The sequence below is a fragment of the Tyto alba genome, unplaced genomic scaffold (assembly GCF_018691265.1).
Source record: "Tyto alba isolate M040663 unplaced genomic scaffold, T.alba_DEE_v4.0 Super-Scaffold_7, whole genome shotgun sequence".
Taxonomy (NCBI): Eukaryota; Metazoa; Chordata; class Aves; order Strigiformes; family Tytonidae; genus Tyto; species Tyto alba.
In genome coordinates, this window is record NW_024881328.1 from 15,778,468 (window position 1) to 15,801,952 (window position 23,485).

Consider the following 23,485-nt stretch of genomic DNA (forward strand, 5'->3'; position numbering starts at 1 on the left):
GCGTTTTAGGAAACACAAATCCTACTGATACCTACTGGAGTTTGTCAGGTTTCATACTGAAGCCTGAGACAGAGTATGGCCATCACACTGAATCTAATCATCTGCAATCTCAGGCATGTGTTTAGTATCAGCAGCTCAAAAGAGATCTCTACATGCTTCTGTGAGCTATAAGCATTTCCCGACAGACTGAAGATAGACATAAACACCCACAAAATGGTAATAATGTGCTACCAGGAAGGTGAAGGTCCTGGCTAGCTTGATGCGTGCCTGCAGTACCAGAAGCGAGTTAGATTAAAATGTGAGATGACCAGCTTGAATACTCTCAAAAGCTTTCCCTTTCTTGGGCCTTTTCTTACATGCCAGTTTATTTTGAGAAGTAATGCGTTCTTTTCAGTTGTTATTTCTCCCCTTTTTGGGGTCAGCAGCACATTTGTGACCACAACTTGGAAACAAGAGGTGGCCTGAAGAACACAGTTGTCTCCTGCACCTCTTTTTTCACTCCTTGTACTTGTTTGTTGCCAGGCACCAAACTCCACGATGGGCTTTGGCATTCTGTTAACATCAATGCCAGAAGACATCGCATTACCCTGACACTGGATAACAATGCTGCCACTGCTAGCCATGCAACCACTGTCTCACGGATCTACTCTGGGAACAGCTACTATTTTGGAGGTAGGTTGTTTCAGACAGATGCAGGACAGATTTTTATGAGACAGATCCTCGGGTGCTCACCATTGAGGTCTCCCCAGGTGCACTCTGTATGCAGCTGAGAGCAAATGTTGTGATAACTGATTTTAGACTCCCTGTTGAGCTGCAGTTCATACAGCACTGTGGGAAGATTGAAGGGTCTTGGTCAACCCTGACAGATGAAAGAACAAGCAGAACTGCTAACACAGCTGTAAAAGTGGACTACTGGTAGTGGTAGCCAATGGGTACCTACATCTAGCTGGCAAAACATGCAAAAGCTACATAGCTGTATTAACCACAGGTGGGTTTTTTTTCTAGTTAAAAGGCCTGAGGACTATTAGTATTATTAATATTCCTGTAGATATCACTGTCCTGATCAGGCTCAGTGGCTTTAGACTTCAGAGCTTAATTGACATATGGCTCGGATCTACAAAGGTATTTAGGTACTATGCTTTCATGGAAATTAATGTAGGCTTAGCTCAATTTTGCAAATGGAGAGAACAGTCTTGAAAAATACTACCTTCTGCTTTTTGGAGTGCAAGCATTAATTTAGATAAAGGGAATGTCATCAACTGTCTTTTTATCTAATATATTTCTGTGTAGTGCTTACCATAGTGAGGCTCTGATCTCGATGAACCCTCTGGATACAGCAGTAAGTGAGGATGCACAGGAGGCTTTGGATCTCAGAGCTGGCCAAATACTGACAAAGATTAGATACAAATGATTTCTTGCTTTCTATCCACAGGATTTCATCCTTTTACTCTGTGCATTGCCTTAGCATCAGAATGTAATCCATAATGATTTTACAATTTACACAGCTTTTTTTTATGGGTGTCAGTTGCTATCAACTGTGGAGTTTAAAGAATATGGAAAAAAAACCCAAACATTTTGTTATTGCTTACCACATGTGAAAACCTCATACTTTGATATTTCTAGTGGGTGTTCTCTCTTTTTCGTGTTTTTTTTTTTTTTTTTTCTCTTCTTACTGAAGCATTTATAATGCAGAAAGTTGCATAGCACAAAGAATGAAAACACTCGGAATAATGAGCCTCCAAGTTCTTGCATCAGGAAATCCCAGCAGAAATAGATGAACATTCCAATATTCTTCTCTGCTTCTTCTCTTTTTTCCACAGGGTGTCCTGACAATTTCACCGATTCCCAATGTTTAAATCCCATTACTGCTTTTCAAGGCTGTATGAGGCTCATCTTTATTGATAACCAGCCCAAGGACCTCATTTTAGTTCAGCAAGGCTCCCTGGGGAATTTTAGTGATTTACACATCGATCTGTGTGGCATCAAAGACAGGTAATTATTGTTTCCTCTTTCCTGTATTTGTTCTTTTTTTTCATCATAGTGGTTTATAAATACAGGTTTCATGAAGTGAAATTCTAATCTGCCAACATTACGGATATTAGGCATAATACAGCTACTAATAGAAAATATTACAGCAAAGATAGGAGGACTGGAGGGGAAATGGTTTCAATTACATGAGGCTTTCTTCACATTGACTTGTAGCAAATAGAGTATGCAAATTCAATCAAACTACAGATTGGTGAAAGGATTAAATTTTATGCATAAACAACATTGCTTTGAAGTTTTAGATGGAAATGAAAGAGAAGGAAAAATTATTTGATTCATCAGGACATGCCATCCCCTTAATATATTAACTGTTTTTGCTTAAATATATAATTTACAATTTTTCTTGTAAGCCCTTACAGCACAGCATGTTTATCATAAAGTTATGGTACACCTCATGTGACATACTGCCCATTCAGTAGGACAACTTAATGATGAAATGTCTGTATCTACCAGAGACACATTTCAGTTTAAATACTGATCTGATTCTCTCCTCAGCTGAAACCTGACAGGAAACGCAGATTTTCTCACAAAGAGTAGAGATGAAATAAGCAACCATTTTTTTTTTTTTAAATATTTTATAATACCTCCTTTGCTTCTTATGGATTTTTAGTGTCTAAATATTTCTGAATGATATCTGCAAATGTGTACTTTGAATTTAGTGTGTGGAATAATAGGCTCTGATTTGGTTGTTTTTTAAACCTAGCTAAGTTCTGAAAAATGAAATGGAACGGCTGGAAATTTCATGTGCTTCAGATAGTTGAGGGAGTAGTAAGGGTATTTTGAAAATGCATGAGGAGTTTAAGCATTTAATGTAATTTTTTCTGACGTTACTTAGAGAGGTGGAGCTGAAGGCATATCTCTATTACTGCTTGATGTAGGAGGGATCAGCCTGCTGAAGCTGAAGCCTTTTGAAAAGTGGGCAAAATCTGTGTTATGTGAGACCTTTGTGTGCATCTGTATATGTTCATGCTTGTTAACTTGTACAGAGAAAATCCTGACTTTGCTAATCAAACTTCAGGAGGATGTGAATTTCACGCTTTGTGTGCCTGAAATGGTAGATGGAATTGATAAGCTGCAGCTGATTTAGAAAAAGGGAGTAAAATGTAAACTTTCCTGAGAATTATGTGAAAGAAAGTATTTTGCTGTTTCTTGGAAAAACAGATTCTTTAAGATCAAGTTGATCAGTCAAATGTAACTTGTATATTTGTATACTGAAACAGAAGAGAACTCTTCAGTTACGATGCAGGGGTGCTGTGGTATGTCTTCAGTGCCTTCATTGTCACCACATCCAGGCTACAATGTAAATCCATGGTACTACTACAAGTGTCTTCCTCATCTTCAATATCCTAAGGATGACAAGCACCAGTCTGTGACCATACTGTACAATTATTTAGAGCAAGGATACAAACATAACAGAATGGTAGAGCTTTATATAATCATTGCCTTGAATATATCACACGTGTAAACAAAAGTTTTACTTGATCTAGTGAAGATTAAAACACTCTCTTCCAATGCAGTTCTCTAGACAGCGTTAAATTTATATGTCTGTACTACATGATCTAGGAAGATTTATAGTAGATATGATCTATAATAGTTATGATCATATAGCAGATATGATCTACCTATATCGTATATTAGGTATAATCACAAAAACAAGGTAGATTAAAAAAAGGAAAACAAAAATTTGATTCACAATTGACAGAAATGATTCTCTTGTGGCTGAATTTGGTATACCAGTGGAGGTGCCCTGAAAGGGAAGAGAGAAACATGCCTTGTAGGAAAGTGTTGGGCTGAGGTTCAGAAATTCCCCTCGTCACAAAAGGATGTGAGCCTCACTGGTGATTTCAGCTTTCTCATTCAGTGAAAAAAACAGTGCTGTCTCCCTGTCTGGCAACTCCAAAAACGGTGCTAAACCTGTTTTGCAGGGAAGAAGGAAGGATTTTGGTTTGGTTTGTTTTTTTTTTTTTTGTCCAAATCATATTACACAGTTTACACGTTTGGGACAGAAATCACAAAAGTTGTTCAAAGTACTGGTGGTGCAGTACTGGAGCCAAGAGTGGTTCTAGCAGCAAGGGACAGCTGGAAAGAGTGATGAAATTCAAAGAACAGAAATAATGAGAATACAGACAAGAGGCAAATACTTTGTGTTATTTTGCCAACACAGTTGATCCTAAGCTAGTGGATGAGCTGGGGAAAGACTGAACAAGAAAATATTAATGGAATGTATTCTTCCTAACCATTTTTTAAAATTTTAGGTTCTGCGAGCCTGTACTATGACATAATTGCTTACAGCAAACTATAGATGGAAAGTTAGGGAGAACAGGAGATTTGAATTAAAATCTAAAGACTGTTTTGCTGTCTAGTCTGCATGGTGTACCCTTGAGAATGCTTTCAAATCTTGTTCAAATTGGTTCATTGCAAAAAAATGTCTAACACTTCTAGTCACTGTACTTCAACTAGTCACCATAGTTCAGTTAGTGCTCTGTATCACAGCAGCTCTGGACTATAGGATAGTTGGGGCCTGGCTCCAGGTGTGCAGTATCCAGCTACTCATTCTCTCTATATAAGGAGTGTTAAAACTCTGTAAAAACATCATCTTCAAGAAATGTGATGTCCCCTATCTTAATTATAAGATTTATTGCAGTGTGCACTGTAAAGTATGTGTTTTTGTAATTTTAACACGTGGGAATCGTGCAGCTTAATTAACAAGTAAATGGGACATTTGTCTTAGTTATCTAAGCAAAAAACCTCTTTTGAGGAATATGCCTCTATTTAGAAAGTAGTTTATTTGTTACAGGCTTGTAGGTCAAGCTCATTCAGACTTAGACTCTGAATTAGGCAGCTCGCTGCAACTTGTGCTTGCTCTTAAAAAGGGAATTAATGACTGTTTTTTGAAAGATGATAAACTGGGACTACTATTGATACTGGCAGTATGTTTCTGAGAGAGAATCTAGTTATGGAAGCATATTATACATGCACGCCCCACCCCTGCACACACTGGGATTCCATGTATAAAGTGATGAGCCTCCATTAATTTAAATTGAGCCATCTGAGGGACTAAGCCTTAATGTGTCATCATCTCTAGTATTTGAACTCTATGTGTGCTCAAGTGAACGTGGCATGAATGCCCTCTATCTCCCTGTATTTGTTATTTCCATCCTTCAGTAACTATTCCTGAGGAAATAAATGCCCTGTCACTAGCTGAGCTATCAGAGAGCACACACAAAAAATGGGGATATCATTAGACATATAGAAAGTTTTGCCTTTTTTCTATTTGATGTCTGGAGAGACAGTGCCAAGTGAAGATGCTTTTGCAGACACAAGCAAATTTGACCCTGTTGCTGAGCCTGCTTTGAGCAAGGTGCTTTTTCTAGAGACCTCCAGAGACTCCTTGCAGCCTCAGCCATCCCATGAACGAGATGACCTAGTAGCTGCTCTGGTCCTGGCTGAGCGGGCAGTTCAGGATGTATCCATAGGAGCTGGGATTAGCAGATAACACACAGAAAACTCATGACTTCTGTACTTTCAGTGGGATGTTATTATATTGTACAGTCTGGAGTTGAACGCAGCAACTTGGACTGTCTCAATGATGGAAGAAGTCTAGTTAGCAACATTGATTAAGAGGCTGCCTGTTTCTAGCCCTCAGCTGCAGTGCCAGCATCACTGTGTTCCTACTGCTTCATATCAAGTTGTTTCTGATTTGCCATCCCCTTTTACAGTACTTACATGTTGTCCTTAGGTGACACATCCTGTGCAAGGAGAGGCATCCCCAATCTATTCATATCAGAGCTGTGTCTGCTCCACACACTCTACAAAATACTGATGCAGTCCCTTCTTCAACTCCTTCAAGAAAAAGCTGTTCCTGCAAACTGTTCCCAATGCCTTGTCGACCAGGAAGGTATAATGTGTAGGCGGAAGCAATTTCTCCTGTGGCAATCTTGGCTTTATCCCCACTGCCTTCCTGCTGTTAATCCAGCTAACTATGTTTTTGCTTTTGTTTGTAGTATGTATATTTGCTGTGGTTATCCAAATACACAGATTGCTCAGTCTTTTCTGAGGATGTTGCAAAGTGTAGTGCTTACACCGCTCCTGCTATGAAGTGTTAGATGTCATAGCTGCCTGCAATGCATTTATCCCCATTCCAATGAGAGGGAAAGAAAAAAATGAGACAATAACCTAATAAGCCATAGAGGTCTGCTCCATATTTAAAATTAAGTGGATTTAATTTTAACCCTCTTCTTTGTTGCTTTTTCAGGATTTCTGCTTGATTAGGAGTGCAAGTACACATCAGGGGTTGTTTGCTTTACACTGAATTAATAAGCCAGAAAGTACAGTTTCGTACAGCATGCTGGAGTTTTCCCTCCATGGCACAGTACAGAGCAGAAAATAACGAGACAGAGATGTCTGAAAGTGAAGGTGCCATAAAACACTTAAATTCAGAAAGTCTTCTAGGGAGGGAAAGAGATATCTTTGAAGTTTTTTGCAGCAGTCACGTACAACGTTGACCATCTTTGACCAAAAGCCATCTAGCATAAGCCCAAACAAATAAATACAGATTCTCTTTGAATTTATTTTCAGTTCAGAGTGATAGCAATTAAGTTGATGGCTACAGGGATCATACAGCCCTCATTCCTGGTGTTCTGCACTGTTTTTGGGGGGAAGGGAGGCATATTCTGCGAATGACATATTAAACCTAAAATCTTCCACAGGAAAACCAGAGCAGTAAGAAAGGACAGAATAATTCTTTCTGTCTTTGGCTCTGTAGTGTCTGTAGGGAGGACATCGGTGTTAAGGGATGGGGAGGTGTCAAGAAGCATAAAAAAGTAATTTGCTTCTCATAGATGCTGTAAGTCAGAAGGGATTCACTCCCTTTTCTTGAGTTCCACTAAGTTTCTAGATTTAAGTGTATGGCCAGGTTCCCTGTCCTTCACCTGCAGGTAGAGTGTTAGGGGCTTTACAGATACAAGTTAGGAGGTCTTTACTGAGTAGTTCCGGTTTAGAGAGAAGAATCAAAATAAGGACAGGGAGGGGTGACTCACCCATTATGGTCAGGGGCAAAAGAGAGACTTGTTAGGGGAAGAAAAAGAACATAAATTTAATTCAAAGACTAACAACACTTAATAGACAGAGTAAGACAGTGAGAAGCATTACCATATCTTAAAAACATCTTCCCACCTACCCCTCCCTTCTTCCCAGCTCAGCTTTGCTCCCGATTTCTCTACCTCTTCCCCCCTAGCAATGCAGGGGCAGGGAATGGGGGGACGCGGTCAGTCCTGCTGCTCCTTCCTTTTCAGGGGGAAGACTCCTTGCTTTCCTCCCATGCTCCAGCATGGTGTCCCTCTTCCAGGACAGTTCATGAATTTTCTCTGACATGAGTCCTTCGCATAGTCTGCAGCTCTTCCCAAGATACTCTGGTGTGGATTCCTCACGTGTTGCAATCCTTCCCATGCCAAACTACAACAACAGGACCTTCGTGGGGTGTGGTCCTGCCATCTCACCACAGGCTGCAGGGGAATCTCTGCTCTGGTGCACCTCACTCCCTCTTCCTCCTCCTTTCTTCCACTGACCTCAGTGTTCACATAGGTGTCCTCCTCACAACTCCAACTCCTCCTCCTAGGTTCCCCTTCTTAAATACATTATCACAGAGATGCAACCACTGTTGCTAATTGGCTCGGCCCTGGCCAGAGGTGGGTCTGACTTGGAGCCAGGGGAGCTTTGAGAAGCTTCTCACAGGGGCCACCACTGTAGCCCCTCTGCCACTACCAAAAACCACACCACACACACAATCCAAGCACACAAGTTCTTTCTTAGCATCTACAGCCTTTGTTTTGAAATTTGGGGTAACTGGCAATTCTACAAATCTTGAATTAGAAAACAGAACTAGTGAGCAAAACAAGGTGGGCAAATGTGCCCGAGTGAGGAGCAGCAGGGGGATGAGCAAACCCTGTGAAGTAAACTCTAGCTAGGGTTGCCGCTTGGTAGTTAGTTGTCTTAGATTCACTAGCAGTCATGCTTCTGAATTTCTATTCTCTATAAACATGTTCAGAGTCCAAACTGTTTCTAGAATGGCTCCGTCTATATGAAAAGACACAAAATAGGTCTATAAAACTTCCCTTTCAAGGAAAGTTTGATTAAGTTATGGTTCTTTAACCAGAAGAGATTGCTGAGCGGAGACAGCATAGTGGTCTTCAGGTGCTAAAAGGCTGATACAGTGCAGAAAAAAATAATCGTCTTTTCTGACTAGGATCTACAGGAGAGAAACCATGGCATAGCCTGCCTGAGGAGACTGTCAAGTCTCTGTCACTGGAAGGCTTTGTGAATAGGTTAGATGAGTCTGTGAGAAATAACAGACATGGATACGGGTGATCCTGCCTTGGGGTGTGAGCATGGGCTAAGTGATCTTCTGAGTTCCCTCCAGTGCTGTGCAATTCTGTTGCATTCACTCAGGCTTCTCCTCCAGCTGGAAAATCTGTGTCTTGTTCTTGTTTTAGGGGTTCTGAAATGTCAACAACAATAACATTGCTTAAGAAAAAAAAAAATGTGGGAATTATCTTTCAGGAATTCAGCTCAGGATTTCTCACATCTGTGAGAAACATCATTTGGTAGATGTACCTCTCAGGCAGTCTAAGGCAGTGCTGTGGCAGGGAGTAGGGACTGTGTAGCCCACAGGCATTGCTTGGTAGCCTTTTTTTTTTTTTTTTTTTTTAACCTGAGATGTATATGTTAATATTTGAGTGTAAGGAAATGGGGGAGAAGGAGCAAGAGTTTCTACTCATTTGTCACTTCCATGATTTGCTTTTTGCTTCTAAAAATGCATGATTCATTTTTACAACTGCAGGATGGTCTGTGATTGCAGAATTTATAGCCCTGTTTTTTCTTGGGATTTCTTCTTTGCAGATTCCATGATGCGTAGGGTTACGGTTCAGCTCAGGCTGTGTATTTTTCTTTGATGAATAGTAACTTGATTCCCTTCTATTTGGCCCTTTATTTTTATGACATCCTGTGAAATCTTGGAGTCAAGGTGCCTGTCCCTCTTTCAGATGTGGTCAAAATGACAGTGAGAAGTTTGTATGCTGTTAGGAGAAAGTGGGGACTAAGGCACTGGATAGCTGTAGGAACTATTCCCCTTAGTAAATCAAGCTAACAACTCTGTGTTGACCCCTTCACAATCTCTATTTCAATTTCTAAAAGATAAAATACAAATCCAGTTTGATGCATTCACTGACCTCAACCTTGGCTTAACCAGTCCTTTCCAGGAAGTACATCTTCTCTGGGCCACTCAGAGGTGGTGTTGTGTGCAGCTCTAAGAGTCTGTCATTCAGGCATCATGACTGTTTCTAAAACTGACACTGTTCTTTTGTGTGCCACAAACTGTTCTCTACAAGGAGAGAATAGGCTAGGAGTCTTCAGCCTGGAGAAGAGAGAGCTAGTCAGGGTTGTGTGATGAGGAGCAGCATGAAGGAGGTATGTAATAAACAAGAATTTCCTGTTTGTCACAAATTTATATCTTACACAGCATCAAACTGGATGTTGTTAGATGCTGTTGAGGTCAAATGTGAAGGAAAAAGCCAGTAAGGCATACATGAATCCCTAAGCCACAGATGGCTGGAAGATGGTGAAGTGTTCAGTGGGATACTCTTGAATTTATTTCATCAGCGTCTTTGCTGTGGCACTGTCAGGCTAAGGAAATTGGAGGAGAGGCACTGTTGTTCTGAAGTCTGGATGGAGGTGATAAATTTAGGACTAGGAAGCCCACGTTCCTTACTCTTTTAAATACATGTTTTTCATTGTGGACAGTTCTTTGTACCTTCATTGTTCAAAACCAAAATGTATTTTGTCATAGCTGTGCTAATCTCAAAATATGTTGGAATCTGACAGCAAATCTTGCTGAGTACTGATACTTTCTGCATTGTGTTTTCTCTCCCTGTTGGCAGTGAAATAGTGGGGGTGTAGGTCTGTCTGTGTGTAGGCAAACAATGGAAGGCATAGCCTGGAGGAAATTCAGGTAGCCTCTCATTTAAAAATAAATGAAATGGGTAGGAAAACAAATATGCAGATGCTGAGAATTTGGCCACCTTGTTGAGAAGTTCTGGGATTTCCCATTCAGCAATTGGCTGGAATGCCAGATTTTGGGACTAGAAATACTAACTTCAGTCCTGAAGCTGAGTTGGTCATTTGCTGTGGTTGGCATCCTGTTCAGAGAATATATGCAGGAATGTAGGCTCAAGAGATAGTGCAGCTCAAGAGTTGCCATGGATATTAGGAAAATGTGCCAGAAATTCATTAAACCTCAGTCCAGAAACACTGTGGACTTCCAGCCCTTCATCATATGACACAGATGCCCCCTTTGGGCTGAGCAAGGCTGTCTGCTCTTACAGCAGTTGGACCCCTTGGAATACAGCATCAAGGGCTGTGATGCTACCTGTAGGCATGTGTTGATTAATCTCACACACTTCTTACATGTGGTGGGACAAACTGCTTTGCAGTGTTAATCACAGAGAAGAAAAATCCATTTCCAGGAGTTCTTGCACTCTGTGTGTACACAAAGAGGTAAGATCTGGTGTGATTACCCCTCCCAGCTCCTTCAAACTCTGTAAAGTGCTTAGGAGGCACTGCAGTTGAGGTAGCATGTGCCAAACAACTGTCGTAAGGGGAAAACTGGCCTTATTTTTCTCAAACTTGATGCCTCTCACAGGAATAATCTCTTTGCCCCTCAAGATGGTGCTAGACAAATGCTTGTTTCCCTCAGGCTTTTGAGGCACTTCCTTAGATGTGTCACATCCTCTTGAGACTCATTCTTAACGATGACATTGGTTACATTATTGCTTTTGAACTCCTCAACCCACATCACAAAGGGTATGGTATTTAAGTTGGCCAGTGACAGAGAAAACTCTGTCAAGTAGCCTGATATTTCATATGATTCTGCTATCCCTGCCAGGGCTGAAATAACTTGAAACTGTTGTTTTTTTGGTAGCAAAGTTTACCTGGACAGAGGTAGGACTAAGGTAGATACAGAAGAATGGTGCTGTACACCCATTGTTATATTGTGATAAGTTCTATACACCATTTCTGCTTGAGTATATAAGACTAGGTAGTCTTGGGATTAAGATGACCATTTATGTGTTGAACCTGTCATTATTCATAAATGAACTGTGAGTGTAGCCACAGCCTTCTTTCCTTTAGGCTCAGATTCGCATGAATGCGTAGATAAATGCCTGCATTGCTCTCCCTGTCTACAACTGCTAGGGTACCTTAATCTGATTGCTGCAGTTTGTGTTGATTTTGCGCTGATGAAGCTTTGACTGAGTTGTCCTATTTTTACTTGGCTGGCACCCTGCCCTCGCTATAGCAAATACTGGCAGTACTTGTCAAGGACAACACTGAGAACTTCAGTTCCCTTAAGTGACCTGGGGAAGTGGGGGGAAAAAAAAATGTTTCACATTGAATGCACCTTGGCAGATGGATGGATGGCACATCTTGCTGGATATCCTGGGAATCCCAGAGATCTGCAATGAGGAACGCAAACCTGACCTCAGATATTTTCTTATGAATACTGTCAGTGTTTCACCCCTGTAGCATCAGTGGGCAGACACAAGTGCACGCTGATATTACCATCCTTATTAAACCAAGATTCATCTGCATATTCCAATTCTCCTAGAAAATACAAATGGAGAGAGCAGCATGTGGTATACATAACAATCACTGTGATGGGATAGGCATTAACATCTTACCTCATTAGGGAAAAGCATACTGAGTTGATTCATGAGTTTGCTTCCCGGTACTACTTGAGTTATGGAGCACAAATAGCATCCTTAGTGCCTATCATTTTATCCCTACCCGTGTTTTATCTGTGAAAATTCTTTATTACATTTTCTAAATAAATTAGCTTCAAGTGTTCTATTTTTCTTGCTAAACAGAGCTGACCTTTTAAATCTTGTTTTATGCCTATTTCCTTTGTAGATTCTATTAGATTTTACTATCAATTTTTACTTGTAAGAAATAATAATAATTTTTTACTTTTTCCTCCTTTTCTTTTAGTTCTGAACTTAACATTGCTTCATGTGCTGTACGATCAAAATGGGCCTTTGGGAAATTAATTACTATTGCAGGTGAAGGATGTTAGGATAAATCCAATGAAAGTGCAGTCTCTTTTTGCATTTCCCAAATCTCCTGTAAGATTTAATGTATGCCCTGCAGTAGAATCCACACTTCTTTTTTTTTTTTTTTTTTTCTCCCCAAAGTTGGTCATGCAAACGAGAAAATATCCTGGCTAATTATTCCCAATGAGTTTTAATTTTATTTATTACAGTCTCAGGCTGGGATTGAAAAAGCGAACACTTAATACTGTATTCACCCCCACATAAATACCTGCAGTGCAATGTAGAAAGACTAAAAAAGTCCCAACCAAACAAAACTCTACAATTTAGCATCCATTCTTTTAATTCTCACATAAATACCTGCAGTGCAATGTAGAAAGACTAAAAAAGTCCCAACCAAACAAAACTCTACAATTTAGCATCCATTCTTTTAATTCTCCCTAGTATTCCTATTTTCAGTATTTAGTGTCTTCTCTGCAAAAACAACAATTATTTTATAGTCCAGATTATTTTCTCTTTGCAGGAAATCCTCTTACATTTTTCCTTCTTGAATTTATAGCAATGATTCAGATGGTTTTAGATCACACTCTTTGACTTTGGATGGTGATCAAAACTGGGGCAAGTTGAAGACATAAGAGGGGATGTCATCTGTCCCTTTTAAAAATATTTCTTATTTTGGGAAAATCACTAAGTAGATTTGAATGTTGCCCACCTGAATTTCCGTCATCAGCCAAAACAAAGCATCTAAACTGCACACCTTCAGATGCTGGAATAACAGGATTTTTTTTCCAGAATTGTTCCATTAAATGCTACATACCCGAGAGGCTGTGCTTCCTAGTTATAAGGATCTGATGGTCCAGGTTGTAGTTCTTCTGATCCTTTGTGTCACTGTAAAAAGATCACTTCAGTTCTGTGACTATTTTCCCCTTCACTTTTTCTATCTCTTCCCTTTTTCAAATGTAGACTTCAGAGCTCATGTTTACAAATAGCACAGGGCACACTGAAGCTTCATGTCTCCTTTCAGTTTCTATTTTAATTTAGGAAATTTTGGACAGGTTTTCAAAAAGTTTCCCTTTCTCATGCTTCTGTTGGTACTTTGTAAAACACTAACAATTTGCTCTGTGTTTGTGCATCAAAAAATACGATATTGTTATAAATGCCTCTTTCTTTTTCATCAAATTTTCCTTACAGAATTTTTCTTCCTCCTTCTCTGTACTAAAACTAAAGCAAAACACTGGAAATAATGATGTGGAAATGGAAGGGGAAAAATATCTTAAATCCAAACTATGTTGCATGGTGGGGAAGAAAAAAGGTGAAAAATGATTCTTAATGACTTAACCTCTCGTAAAGATCAATATACAGTAGAAGAAATAGTATTAGAAATAGAGGAATACATGACGGTCCGTGATAGTTGAAGAACCTCTTGGGTACTTCTGAAAATATGCACCTACATCACAAATTAGACATGCTAACTAATGAAATTAAACCATTGTAGGTAGCTCATTTTGGTGTCTTGGAAACCCCCTCAATACCACCCAAGTTTTAGTGTGGAAAGTCAGGATGCAGAAAAACTAAGCATCATTTAAATAACCCAAACCCACAAATACCCAAAACCTGGGTGTTGGAATTAAAATCCCTGAAGTTCTGAAGACCGTCCCCCCAACTTCTCATATCTATTCTAATGTTTGAACATAGCTGGATAATGCAGGGAATGACAGAGCTTCTCTCTCTGATAGCTGAAGGGCTGACTGACAATGAAGTGTACTAAAACCACGTAGAATAATTCCCTGATCTTGGACTGGTATGTGAGCTTTGCTCTGTCAGATGAGTTCAGTCTGTGGTACATATAGAGCAAGAATATGTTTGTACAAGGCAAAGTCTCTGTACAAATAGGCAATCACAATAGAAGATGCTAATTCTGAAGTGTACTAAAACCACATAGAATAATTCCCTGATCTTGGACTGGTATGTGAGCTTTGCTCTGTCAGATGAGTTCAGTCTGTGATACATATAGAGCAAGAATATGTTTGTACAAGGCAAAGTCTCTGTACAAATAGGCAATCACAATAGAAGATGCTACTTCTGAAGATGGGGGAGTTTTCTGTGCTTTGTGTTTCTTTGATGTGAATGACAGTGTTCAGATTATTCGGACAATGCCATGAGTTGATTTTGCCTGCCCTTCCTTAATTTTAAGGCTTTTTGTTTTCTCTGACTTTGTTTTATGCATGCGAGACCAGCTGCAGGAAACAACAATTCAGGCCCATGAAGGTTGCACTGATCTGTAGAAATACTGTGTTTCAAAGCAAAATAAAGACAAATTCTTCAGATTTATCTGCCACACTCACATCACCACATTTGAATTGGAGACAGTTCATGTTTTAATTTGGTCTTGTTCTTTTCCAGATAAGTTTGTTGGTTCATTTATTTTCACGTGAAGTAAGAAAATGGTGTTGAATTTAAATCCCATTTACCTGATGCCACTGCTGAGTAACTAAGTGCAGTGCTGAGCTGGTCCTTTAAAATGTGTTTAGTAACTGCTGTAGGGGGTAACTACAGAAATGGTTTGAGCAGGGTGAACTCCTTCCTATAACTGCAAGGACTTGTGCATGTGGAAAGATGCTGCAGTTGGAGTTAGCTTTTGTCTTTGATACAGAGCAGAGGGACTTCACACTAGTGTTGGAGAGGGTATTTGCTCTGAATGAGACCCCTGTGGAGAAATAAGGCAGTTTGAAGGTTGGTAGGGGGCTACTTAAGTGGGTGTTGGAATCCAACTTGAGTGTGGAATTGAGTTTCTGGGGGGACCTGAATAGAGTTCACCCCCATTACTATTCATTTAGAGTCAAAATTCTCGGGATATGCAACCCAATGGTAAATTAAAGGCCAACTACAGAGATGCATGTAGGATATAATATCCTGTCCTTGTTTGTTTGATTTTTACAGATGGCTTTTCTGCTTTTGCTTTGTAAAATGATGAATTCTAAATGGAACAGCTGTCTGTACAGGATGGTTTATTTGTTTCCCTTTTTTCATTTTCAAATTTATTTATATAAAATCCTTTCTGCTGATGCCAAGCCAAACTGTCAGCACATTTACCTCTATTAAAAATGTAGGTGTTTTAACAACAAAGCAATCAAACCTTAAAAAAATGCCTTTTATCTAAGGCATAGATAACAGGTTCTTTTCCCTTCACTCGCATCAACCTGAGCACAACCTCCTCCCACAGTTCTGTCTCAGCCACATGCATGAGGGCAGTTGGCATCAGTGTTCAGATCTTCTAAATGTTGGTCTCACAGTAGTATGCAAGTGCAGAGTCTGAGAACCAAGGTGGCCAACAATTGAAATAATTATATATTTTAAAATTTCAGTCATCAAGTTTGCAGATCTCTGAAAGAAGAAAAACCTACCTTTGAGACAGATTATTAAAATAACAGAAATCACTTTTTTTTCCTCTAGATTTTTTTTTTTTGTTGTTACATCTATTCATTGTGATAGAGTAAATGATTTCCAGAATGGAAAAGAAAAATTGTCTTTGTTTACATTACTCTTGTTCTGTTTGTACTCCATGACTTCTCATAATATAATAAATTTAGGGAATAAAATGTAAATGGATTAAAAAATTTTAAAAATAAATATGCTGCAACAGTTTTAAAAAAGTTGTTCAGTTTTCTAAAGTTTCAAGAGAGAAGTTAGAAGGTGTGGTTATGAGGAGAGAATGTGTGCTGAGGAAAACCAAAGATCTGGAGAGTGTTAACTCTTTTGCAGCCTCTCTTAATGTTGTTTCTACATTACATTTTACATTACAATACTTTCTCCCTTCCTCCCTCTGGTTCTAGTAGTTCCTTTTTTTCCCTTCAGTTAAGGAGATCTAGCCTGCCATTTTACCACAAATGGATTCCAGGGGAAAATAAGAGTGGGATGTTCTCCTATGGTACTTTCTTTTCTAACGCTCTCTGATCTTCATTTGTTTTCCCCTTGGTAAACCCCTGAAGTTGTTACACATTGTCTAATAACAGTGGATTTCTCTGTGAAACACTCATCTGGTCTCCACTTGAACCCATTTCTTGGATCCAAAATAACCTTTGGCAGGGAATTTCACAGATTTATGGCTCAGCAGATCAGGGCCAAAATCCATGCTGTTGCAATTGGCCTTGATCTATTGAGTTTAGTGGAAAGACACCATTTTAACAAAGCAAAGTATAGGCTGTTACATCAACACCGTGAGTTTCATCATACATGCATGCCTATTCCATGAAGCCATCTCTGTTAATGTTATATTTTGTTAATTATACATTAAAGAGCTGCAGCCCATAAATAGGAAAACATGCTGAAATAAAATGAATTTGAGATAATATTTAGGCAAATGCTTTCTTGATAGAAAAACTTATAAATTTAATGTGTTTTCTTGTTACAGTATTGTTGAGTTTGGGGACTTAGTGGTTGTCTCAAAATGATGTATATTGACAGTCTTAATACTGACAGTGTGGGGTGTGTGTTCCTTTTTTCTTTCCCTCTGTGTTACTTCTCTTTTTTTCCTCTTTATTTAAGAAGAATAGAGTGGTGCAGGCAGGATGTGTTGTGCTGACTACAACAAAATCTGAGAGGTGCTTATTGCAAGTACCAGGTTTATTTCTAGTCAAGTGTAACATCAAATGTGTAGAACTCCTTCAGCCTTCCCACTCAAGTAATTTTGTCATTGTTATTTCTTTATCATTTCTATCAAAGGGCCAAATTTTGCCCTTTGATATCTATGCAGTTTGTCCTTTGAATTCAAAGGAAGCACACATACTGTTTTGGAGGTGAATGTTTCATCCAAGGACAGAGAATGCTTTTGTGCAGGCTCTGCATATTGCTCACTTAGATGGCTAAGGCTTGTGTTTTCCAGCTTGGCTGAAGGAGGGAAAATTTTATTTGCTTCACTTATTTTTTTATAAGATTCATTCATCATGATATATACTATGAATTAATCTAGAATCTGGACGATCAGAGTCCTTCGTCTGTCACAAAATATCTTAGGCAAATAATTACATTTCAAAGTGTCCCATTTATGATACTTGCAAAAATTGATTTGATCTGTTTGTTCATTTCAATTGCAAATAGGTCAGGGGCTGCCTGCTACGAATTTTTGTCTGTGAAACCTGTGATACCATCACTTTTTTTGCTAAAATTGCTTGATTCTACTGGAACTCAAAAATTAATTTATATTTTAAATTGTATGTATTTAAATCCTTCAACATGAGGATCCAGGAGAGTTAGCAAATGGAACAACCTGTGATTTATCCATGCCTTGATTAATTTTAATCATATCTATTTCTTAATTTTGAGTTCTCTGACAATTAGGATAAATTTTGCTTCTACTGAAGACACAGCTGCTCAGCTAGAGTGGGATTATGTTAATTATTAGTGTTGCAAAGAAATTTGTTTCAGAAGTTCTTAGAAGGGTTAGTTATCTGACCAAAACCAAGATCAATGCTGTTGGTGCTAATTAAAGCAAATAGACTAAGGAATAAAAAAAGTTTCTGAATTTATGAATAACATTAAAAGCTTATATGAGTAGTTCAACTTGCGTTTTGTGCATTGTTGGGGGCAAGAAAAAGTGTCTGCATTTGTAAGACAAGTAGAAATGAGAAGTGAACCTCAACTTTATAAAGCCTTTAAAAAGGAAACTTTTTAAAGGGATAAATGTGTTTAAGCCTCTGATACATGCTTTTGGCAAACTAGAAATTACTTGTAATTAGCACTACTGCATTGGGTTAATTAATAAAAGGTAGCTTAAAATAGGCAGAAAGCATATTTGTCCATTACACTGATGATGTAAATTATTATAATAACACAGTACTGTTCTTTTTACCTTTCCAAAGAGCTTTGCTAACATCAGATGTTTCTTGTTGCCAGCACCTCTGTGATGCTACTATAACTACTGTTGTTGTACAGGTGACGTAAATTAATGTTTATCACCAAATAGCAGGTGGAAATAAAGGCAATATGCTGAGGGCAAGGACAGGCACAACCAAAGCACAAATATCAGCAAATCTTCTCTTACAGGCACAATTCATATACGTCGCCAGAGAGCTGTTGAACCACTGTGCTTCCTCTGGGACGAAGCCGTTGGGGAGTTGCTCGTTTGAGGGAGCTGGCATGGTCCTACAGAGCTTCTTTCTTCAACATTGACCCAAAGCCTCTAAATCTCTTCACCATTGCCAGGAGTAGATGTGATGGCAGAGGGGCTGGCTGGGTTGTCACTGTACCAGCAGGGTGTTAGGCTCTGTTAGATGATTTCCCAGAATACCATCAAAAGCCAAAATCTCATCCCTTCTCAGACTTCCTGCCCTGTAAGGTTGGGCCAATCCCAACAGTTTTGGCTGTCCTCTTTGTTTCTTTCTTATTTTAGAAACAAGGTGTTCTCCACAGCACTGGAGAAACCTCCCTGGTGAGCTGGAAAACCAGGCATGTGTTTCCCATTCTCTTTCCTCGTTTTATATTTGAGCGCCATGATTAATAGAAGCCATAACAATGATTTTTATAAGACCAATATATCTTATAATTGTTTTAACAGATGTTACAGATAGTTATAAATAACATACTTTCTTCTTGAATTCCTTATGTCTCTAATATTTGAATAATAAATAATGACTATAATAATTCACTAAGTATTAATAAAACTGAATTAATATTCCATACTAGTATTTTATATTAACTTTATCATTTTATGTATGGTGGTATAAATACTGATCAAGTAAACCCAAGTTCTAGAATAAATCTCACTCACACTTATACAGATGAGTATATGCATGTATGTACGTACTTGCATGCACCATATTGAGGACAAGAGGTTAGTCTGATAGGTCTCTCTGTATGTGTACAGACTCAAGTAAGTTGATTAATTCTTGGCCAGTGGGGGTTGGGAGACTTACGAAGATTATATCCACTTGTGCCATACAAGTTTTCTGCTTGCACCCATGAAATGTATTTTAATTGTAAGGATTCTAGAAGAAACAGACAAAAAGCCACAGTTAAAGACAATTAAAAAAAAAAATCCTAAGGATGAGATGAACTATAGTAAAATCATGTCTTCAGCTAGCACAAATCTGGGTAGCCTCAGTGACTTCACCACTAACACCACTGAAAGTTCTGGACCATAAATAGGTTTTTGAAGCTCATTTTACAACAAAGCAAATCCTAACTGATTGCTGTTGTGTATGAAATAAATTGATTGCCTGTTTTCTATCCACCCACCCATCACAAATTAATCTGTAGTATAAAGAAGTTACTCATTTTTCAAAACATACAGTGTAAAAGAGATTATCTAATATATAGTAAGGGGGAAGAAAAAAATAAAGAAAAAGGCAAACAGTGGAACAATCTCTGTTTCCATTTAGGCTAGTGTAACTCCACCGCACTGCCTGCATTTACACTAATGTGGTTCAGATCACCATTCACTTCTTATCCTGGAGATTGAATTTATTTCCCACAGCTTTTGTTTCTGTTCACTTCCCAAGCTGCATGCTGTTGTGCCTCTTTCTTCTTTTAATAATTTGCCTCACAATAATGCTTTAGAGGTATATGAACTAAAATGAGAGAAAGCAGAGCACAGAACTCATAATTGAAGCATATTTTTCCTCTCACTTCTGAGGTTTTCATGCTGTTTGTGTTACTACAAATGTAACTCAGCCTAATTTTGATAACAATGATGCCTATTTAATCAGAGAACAGAGGATTCTCCTTTGAAACAAGATTTCAATAGTGTTTCACCTGTTACTCATCCTTCTCTTTGCTTGGAAAGTGGACAAGTGGAATTTTTTTTATGGAAAGTGATCTTTACCTACTTGCTGGATACATTATATGTTGTCTTCAGTGCTTGTATTTGAAGTGAATCACAGATCAGAGGAATAAGTAGTTATTTGAGGTATTAAACAGTCATTCAGCCCTATGAAACTCTTGCCTGAATAAGGAATGAAGACAGTTTTATAATTATTTTTTTCAGCACATTATTTTTACAGAATTGTTTATAATTAATTGCTTTTTTTTTTTTAAATGTCTCCAATTAGATGTCTACCCAACTACTGTGAACATGGAGGAAAATGTTCTCAGTCCTGGACCACCTTTTATTGCGACTGTAATGATACAGGCTACATGGGAGTTACCTGTCATAACTGTAAGTAAACCTACATGTACAGTGCTTTCTACTGCAGCTGGTATGTCAGGGTTCACATAAACCAGAGAGGAGCTTTGTGAGAGGTTGTATTGTATTATAGGATGTAGCACATGCTGACATTGTTCAAACAGGTCAAGAATTGGGCTGGGAACACACAGATTATTTTAATTATTTTTCACATTTATTTTCTCACATTATAGATTGATTTGGAGAGCCTTAAATTCATTTATGATACATACAAGTTGTAGACACGTTGGTCATTAGATATTTAGTTGATTTTAGCTGGGCTGAGCTAGGTGATTTTAATCTGTGGTTGAGTCTGTATGTCAGTTTTGGCACTGTGGGCTTCTTAGTTTTTAGATTATCCATTAATTCATGTTGCAAGAACACAGTTTTCAACAGTTTATAATTTCAGAATTTTGCTGAACTATTATTTGGTCTGCTGCTATTAGCAAGGATACAGTATCTGATACAGTGGCAGTACATGAAGCGTTCAGCTATTGAAATCCACAGCAGAAGGAATATTAAAGGTATTTGAATTTAAAAAAAATAATAAACAAATATTAGAGGCACAGAATGCTGGGTATTCTAATAAAAAAGAGAAAGAGAAAGGAGAAACCAAAATAAAGTCTTTTCATACAGCTGACTAAATGGGAAAACAGTTAGAGGGAAGTTTACCTTCCTTTTCTATCACTGGAAATAAAGAGAAAAAAAAGAGTGAGAGAGAATAACAGTTCCAGGAATACAGCTATAACCACGCCAGGTGTTTGATGAGCACTTGGACCGCAGATAGGATGACATTGGTGAGAGATGCATTTTTTTCCTTGTTAAGCTAAAACGCAGAAGAGAAGAAAAGGTACTTAGTGGTTTAAAGCTGAGAATATTGACAATTGTACTACAATTCTGGAGACTTTAATGGTTTCCTAATTAATGGTGAAATCATTTGTGGTGTGGGGTCTGCAGCTGACAGGAGAGGCTGTAGAGAGGTCTATTCATAGATTAGTCACCTGAACTCTACAGTGTAAGCACAAAGGAACCTAAAGATTTGTTGCAGAAATTGTGCCAAGCCAGATGAAGGATGAGAGGAAAAATACTGAGTTTATAGTTTTGGAAGGAGGGTTTACTTTTTGTCCAATGTTTTTTGTCGTTCCACAAAGTATCACCCCTCTTCAAAACCTTCAAACCCAACCCAGGGTACATTCTGTTGCAGAGTATTTACACCAGCTGATGGTTGATATAAAACTAGATGGCCAAATCAGTTATTGAGAAGGGAGAGGCTTCTTGGGGAAGGAAGAGGTCTGTTGCTACTGACTGTCAAAGGCAATTAGGAATGCCAAACTCTGGGCTACATCTGCACTGTCATATTAGCTCGGGGCCTGAGCCTCACTATGTCTGTGCCAGGTCAGTGTAACTTGTGTCCAAAAGAGACCATCTCATTAATGCAGAGGAACTGGTTCATGACTAGTTTTCGCCATAGACATTTTGATGGAGCTATCAAAGCCTCCTGTTTCTGTGAACACGTCTGCACTCTCAAAAACACATACATAGCTCCAGTTATTTAGGATTCACTGATGTAAAAACTACTCTGAAAGTTTCTCAGGAAGATATTGTGTTAAGACTTACCAGCAGATCAAGCTGCGCACACATGTGATGTACAGCTATTCAGCTGCTCAGTTTATTTACAACCATATTATCCACAGCTAATTTGATTCCAGCTAGATTGTAGAGCCAGCTGCCCTGTAAACCAAGCAACACTGATAAACAGCAACATTAGTCTGGAGAAATGCATTCATATGCTTGAAATGTGCAATGAAACCTTTTCAAAGCCAGTGGGCAAATGCAGACTGTTGATAAGAAACCTGCAGAACAAGAGACGTTATCACTTTCAGCTGATAGTGGTTGACATACAGGAGTACCTTGTAGCAGGTGAATGAAAGCCACAGATCTGATCACAGCGTAACTCCAGAATATCCTCAATGTACAGGCAACTCTTCCAATCATGTAATTCAGTGTAGTTCTATCAAAGTAAAACATCTAATTTCTTAAGGTTTGAAACATTATCTCGACAGATTTTGATTTTTACTAAAACACTGAGGCTGACAGGCCTGAGATTGAACTTGTACCACTTTGAAGAGGCTATTTCTTTTATTAAACTGCCCTTCAGACCCAAGTCCATGCAGTAACAGTGGAAAGATTTAACTGGCAATCAGCTGTAAATCAAATGCAGTGTGAATAGTTTCATTGTCAGCTGGATTTCTTTTCTGTTTGAGTTGCATCAATATAGTTTTCATGTATTTTTATTGTGCTATTTGCAAGAGTTGGGTGCCACTGGTTGAACAAAGTAAAAAGACCCATTCCTTGTCATATTTATGGGAACAACTTCATGACATGCATCTGCAAACCAGAATTAATTGATTTATGTTTTACCAGCTCAGAATTGGATACCTTACAATTTTAAGAACTGAGATCTCAAGATACATTGTTCCTAACTTACTGTCATCATCTGTAAAGTGTTGAAATACATTTTGTGGTTGATACATAAGCAGTCTTACTGGTTTCTTCTGAATATTCATGGACCACACTAGATCCTGCTGTGAGGAACAGCTAACTACATACTCTATCCTTGCTCCAGAGAGTTTGCAGTTAAGTTTCTGAAGGCAAAAAACATGCTGGCACAAGTGATGGAGTGCCAGAAAGTCTTCATCAGCATCTTAGGTGGCAGTTTCAGTCTACCAGGTACATAATTATTGCTAGGCTTTCTTGTAGGCAAAAAATCATAAGGTAGAGATTCAAAAGAGGAAGAAATTGAATGTTTGCAGTCATGAAGGAGTAACATGGGAGAAAGCAGTAATGTGCTTGTTTGAAAAATATGGCCAGAGGAGTTTGACATTTTTGACAGGGCAAATGCTAGAGTCACAACAGGTAGGTTGGAAATATGCCATGAAAAGCAAATACAATTTGTTTGCATTTGATGCAACAGAGGGGAAGTAGGCAGTGGCAGAGCAGAACAGTAAGTTGATAGAAGACACAGCTGGGACAATGTTTGCATGACCATGACAGATATGTGGGACATGATTGTGGCTGTCATGACTGAAAATGGGTATAGTTGAAATTCGAGACGTGTGGATGAAGCGAAAGTGAACATCTCATGATACATATAAAGAAGTAGCTGGGTCTAGACATGGCTTTA

The 23,485-nt window shown here is 38.7% G+C and overlaps 1 protein-coding gene across 1 annotated transcript in view; it reads left to right on the forward strand.

Annotated features, from left to right (window-relative positions):
* CNTNAP5 (contactin associated protein family member 5) overlaps positions 1-23,485 on the forward strand; it is a 286,970-nt gene that overhangs the window by 155,367 nt on the left and 108,118 nt on the right. The window contains exons 9-11 of the mRNA XM_042784303.1: positions 523-672; positions 1,821-1,992; positions 20,189-20,295. Coding sequence (XP_042640237.1) covers positions 523-672; positions 1,821-1,992; positions 20,189-20,295 — 429 coding nt within the window. The remainder of the gene's footprint in view (positions 1-522; positions 673-1,820; positions 1,993-20,188; positions 20,296-23,485) is intronic.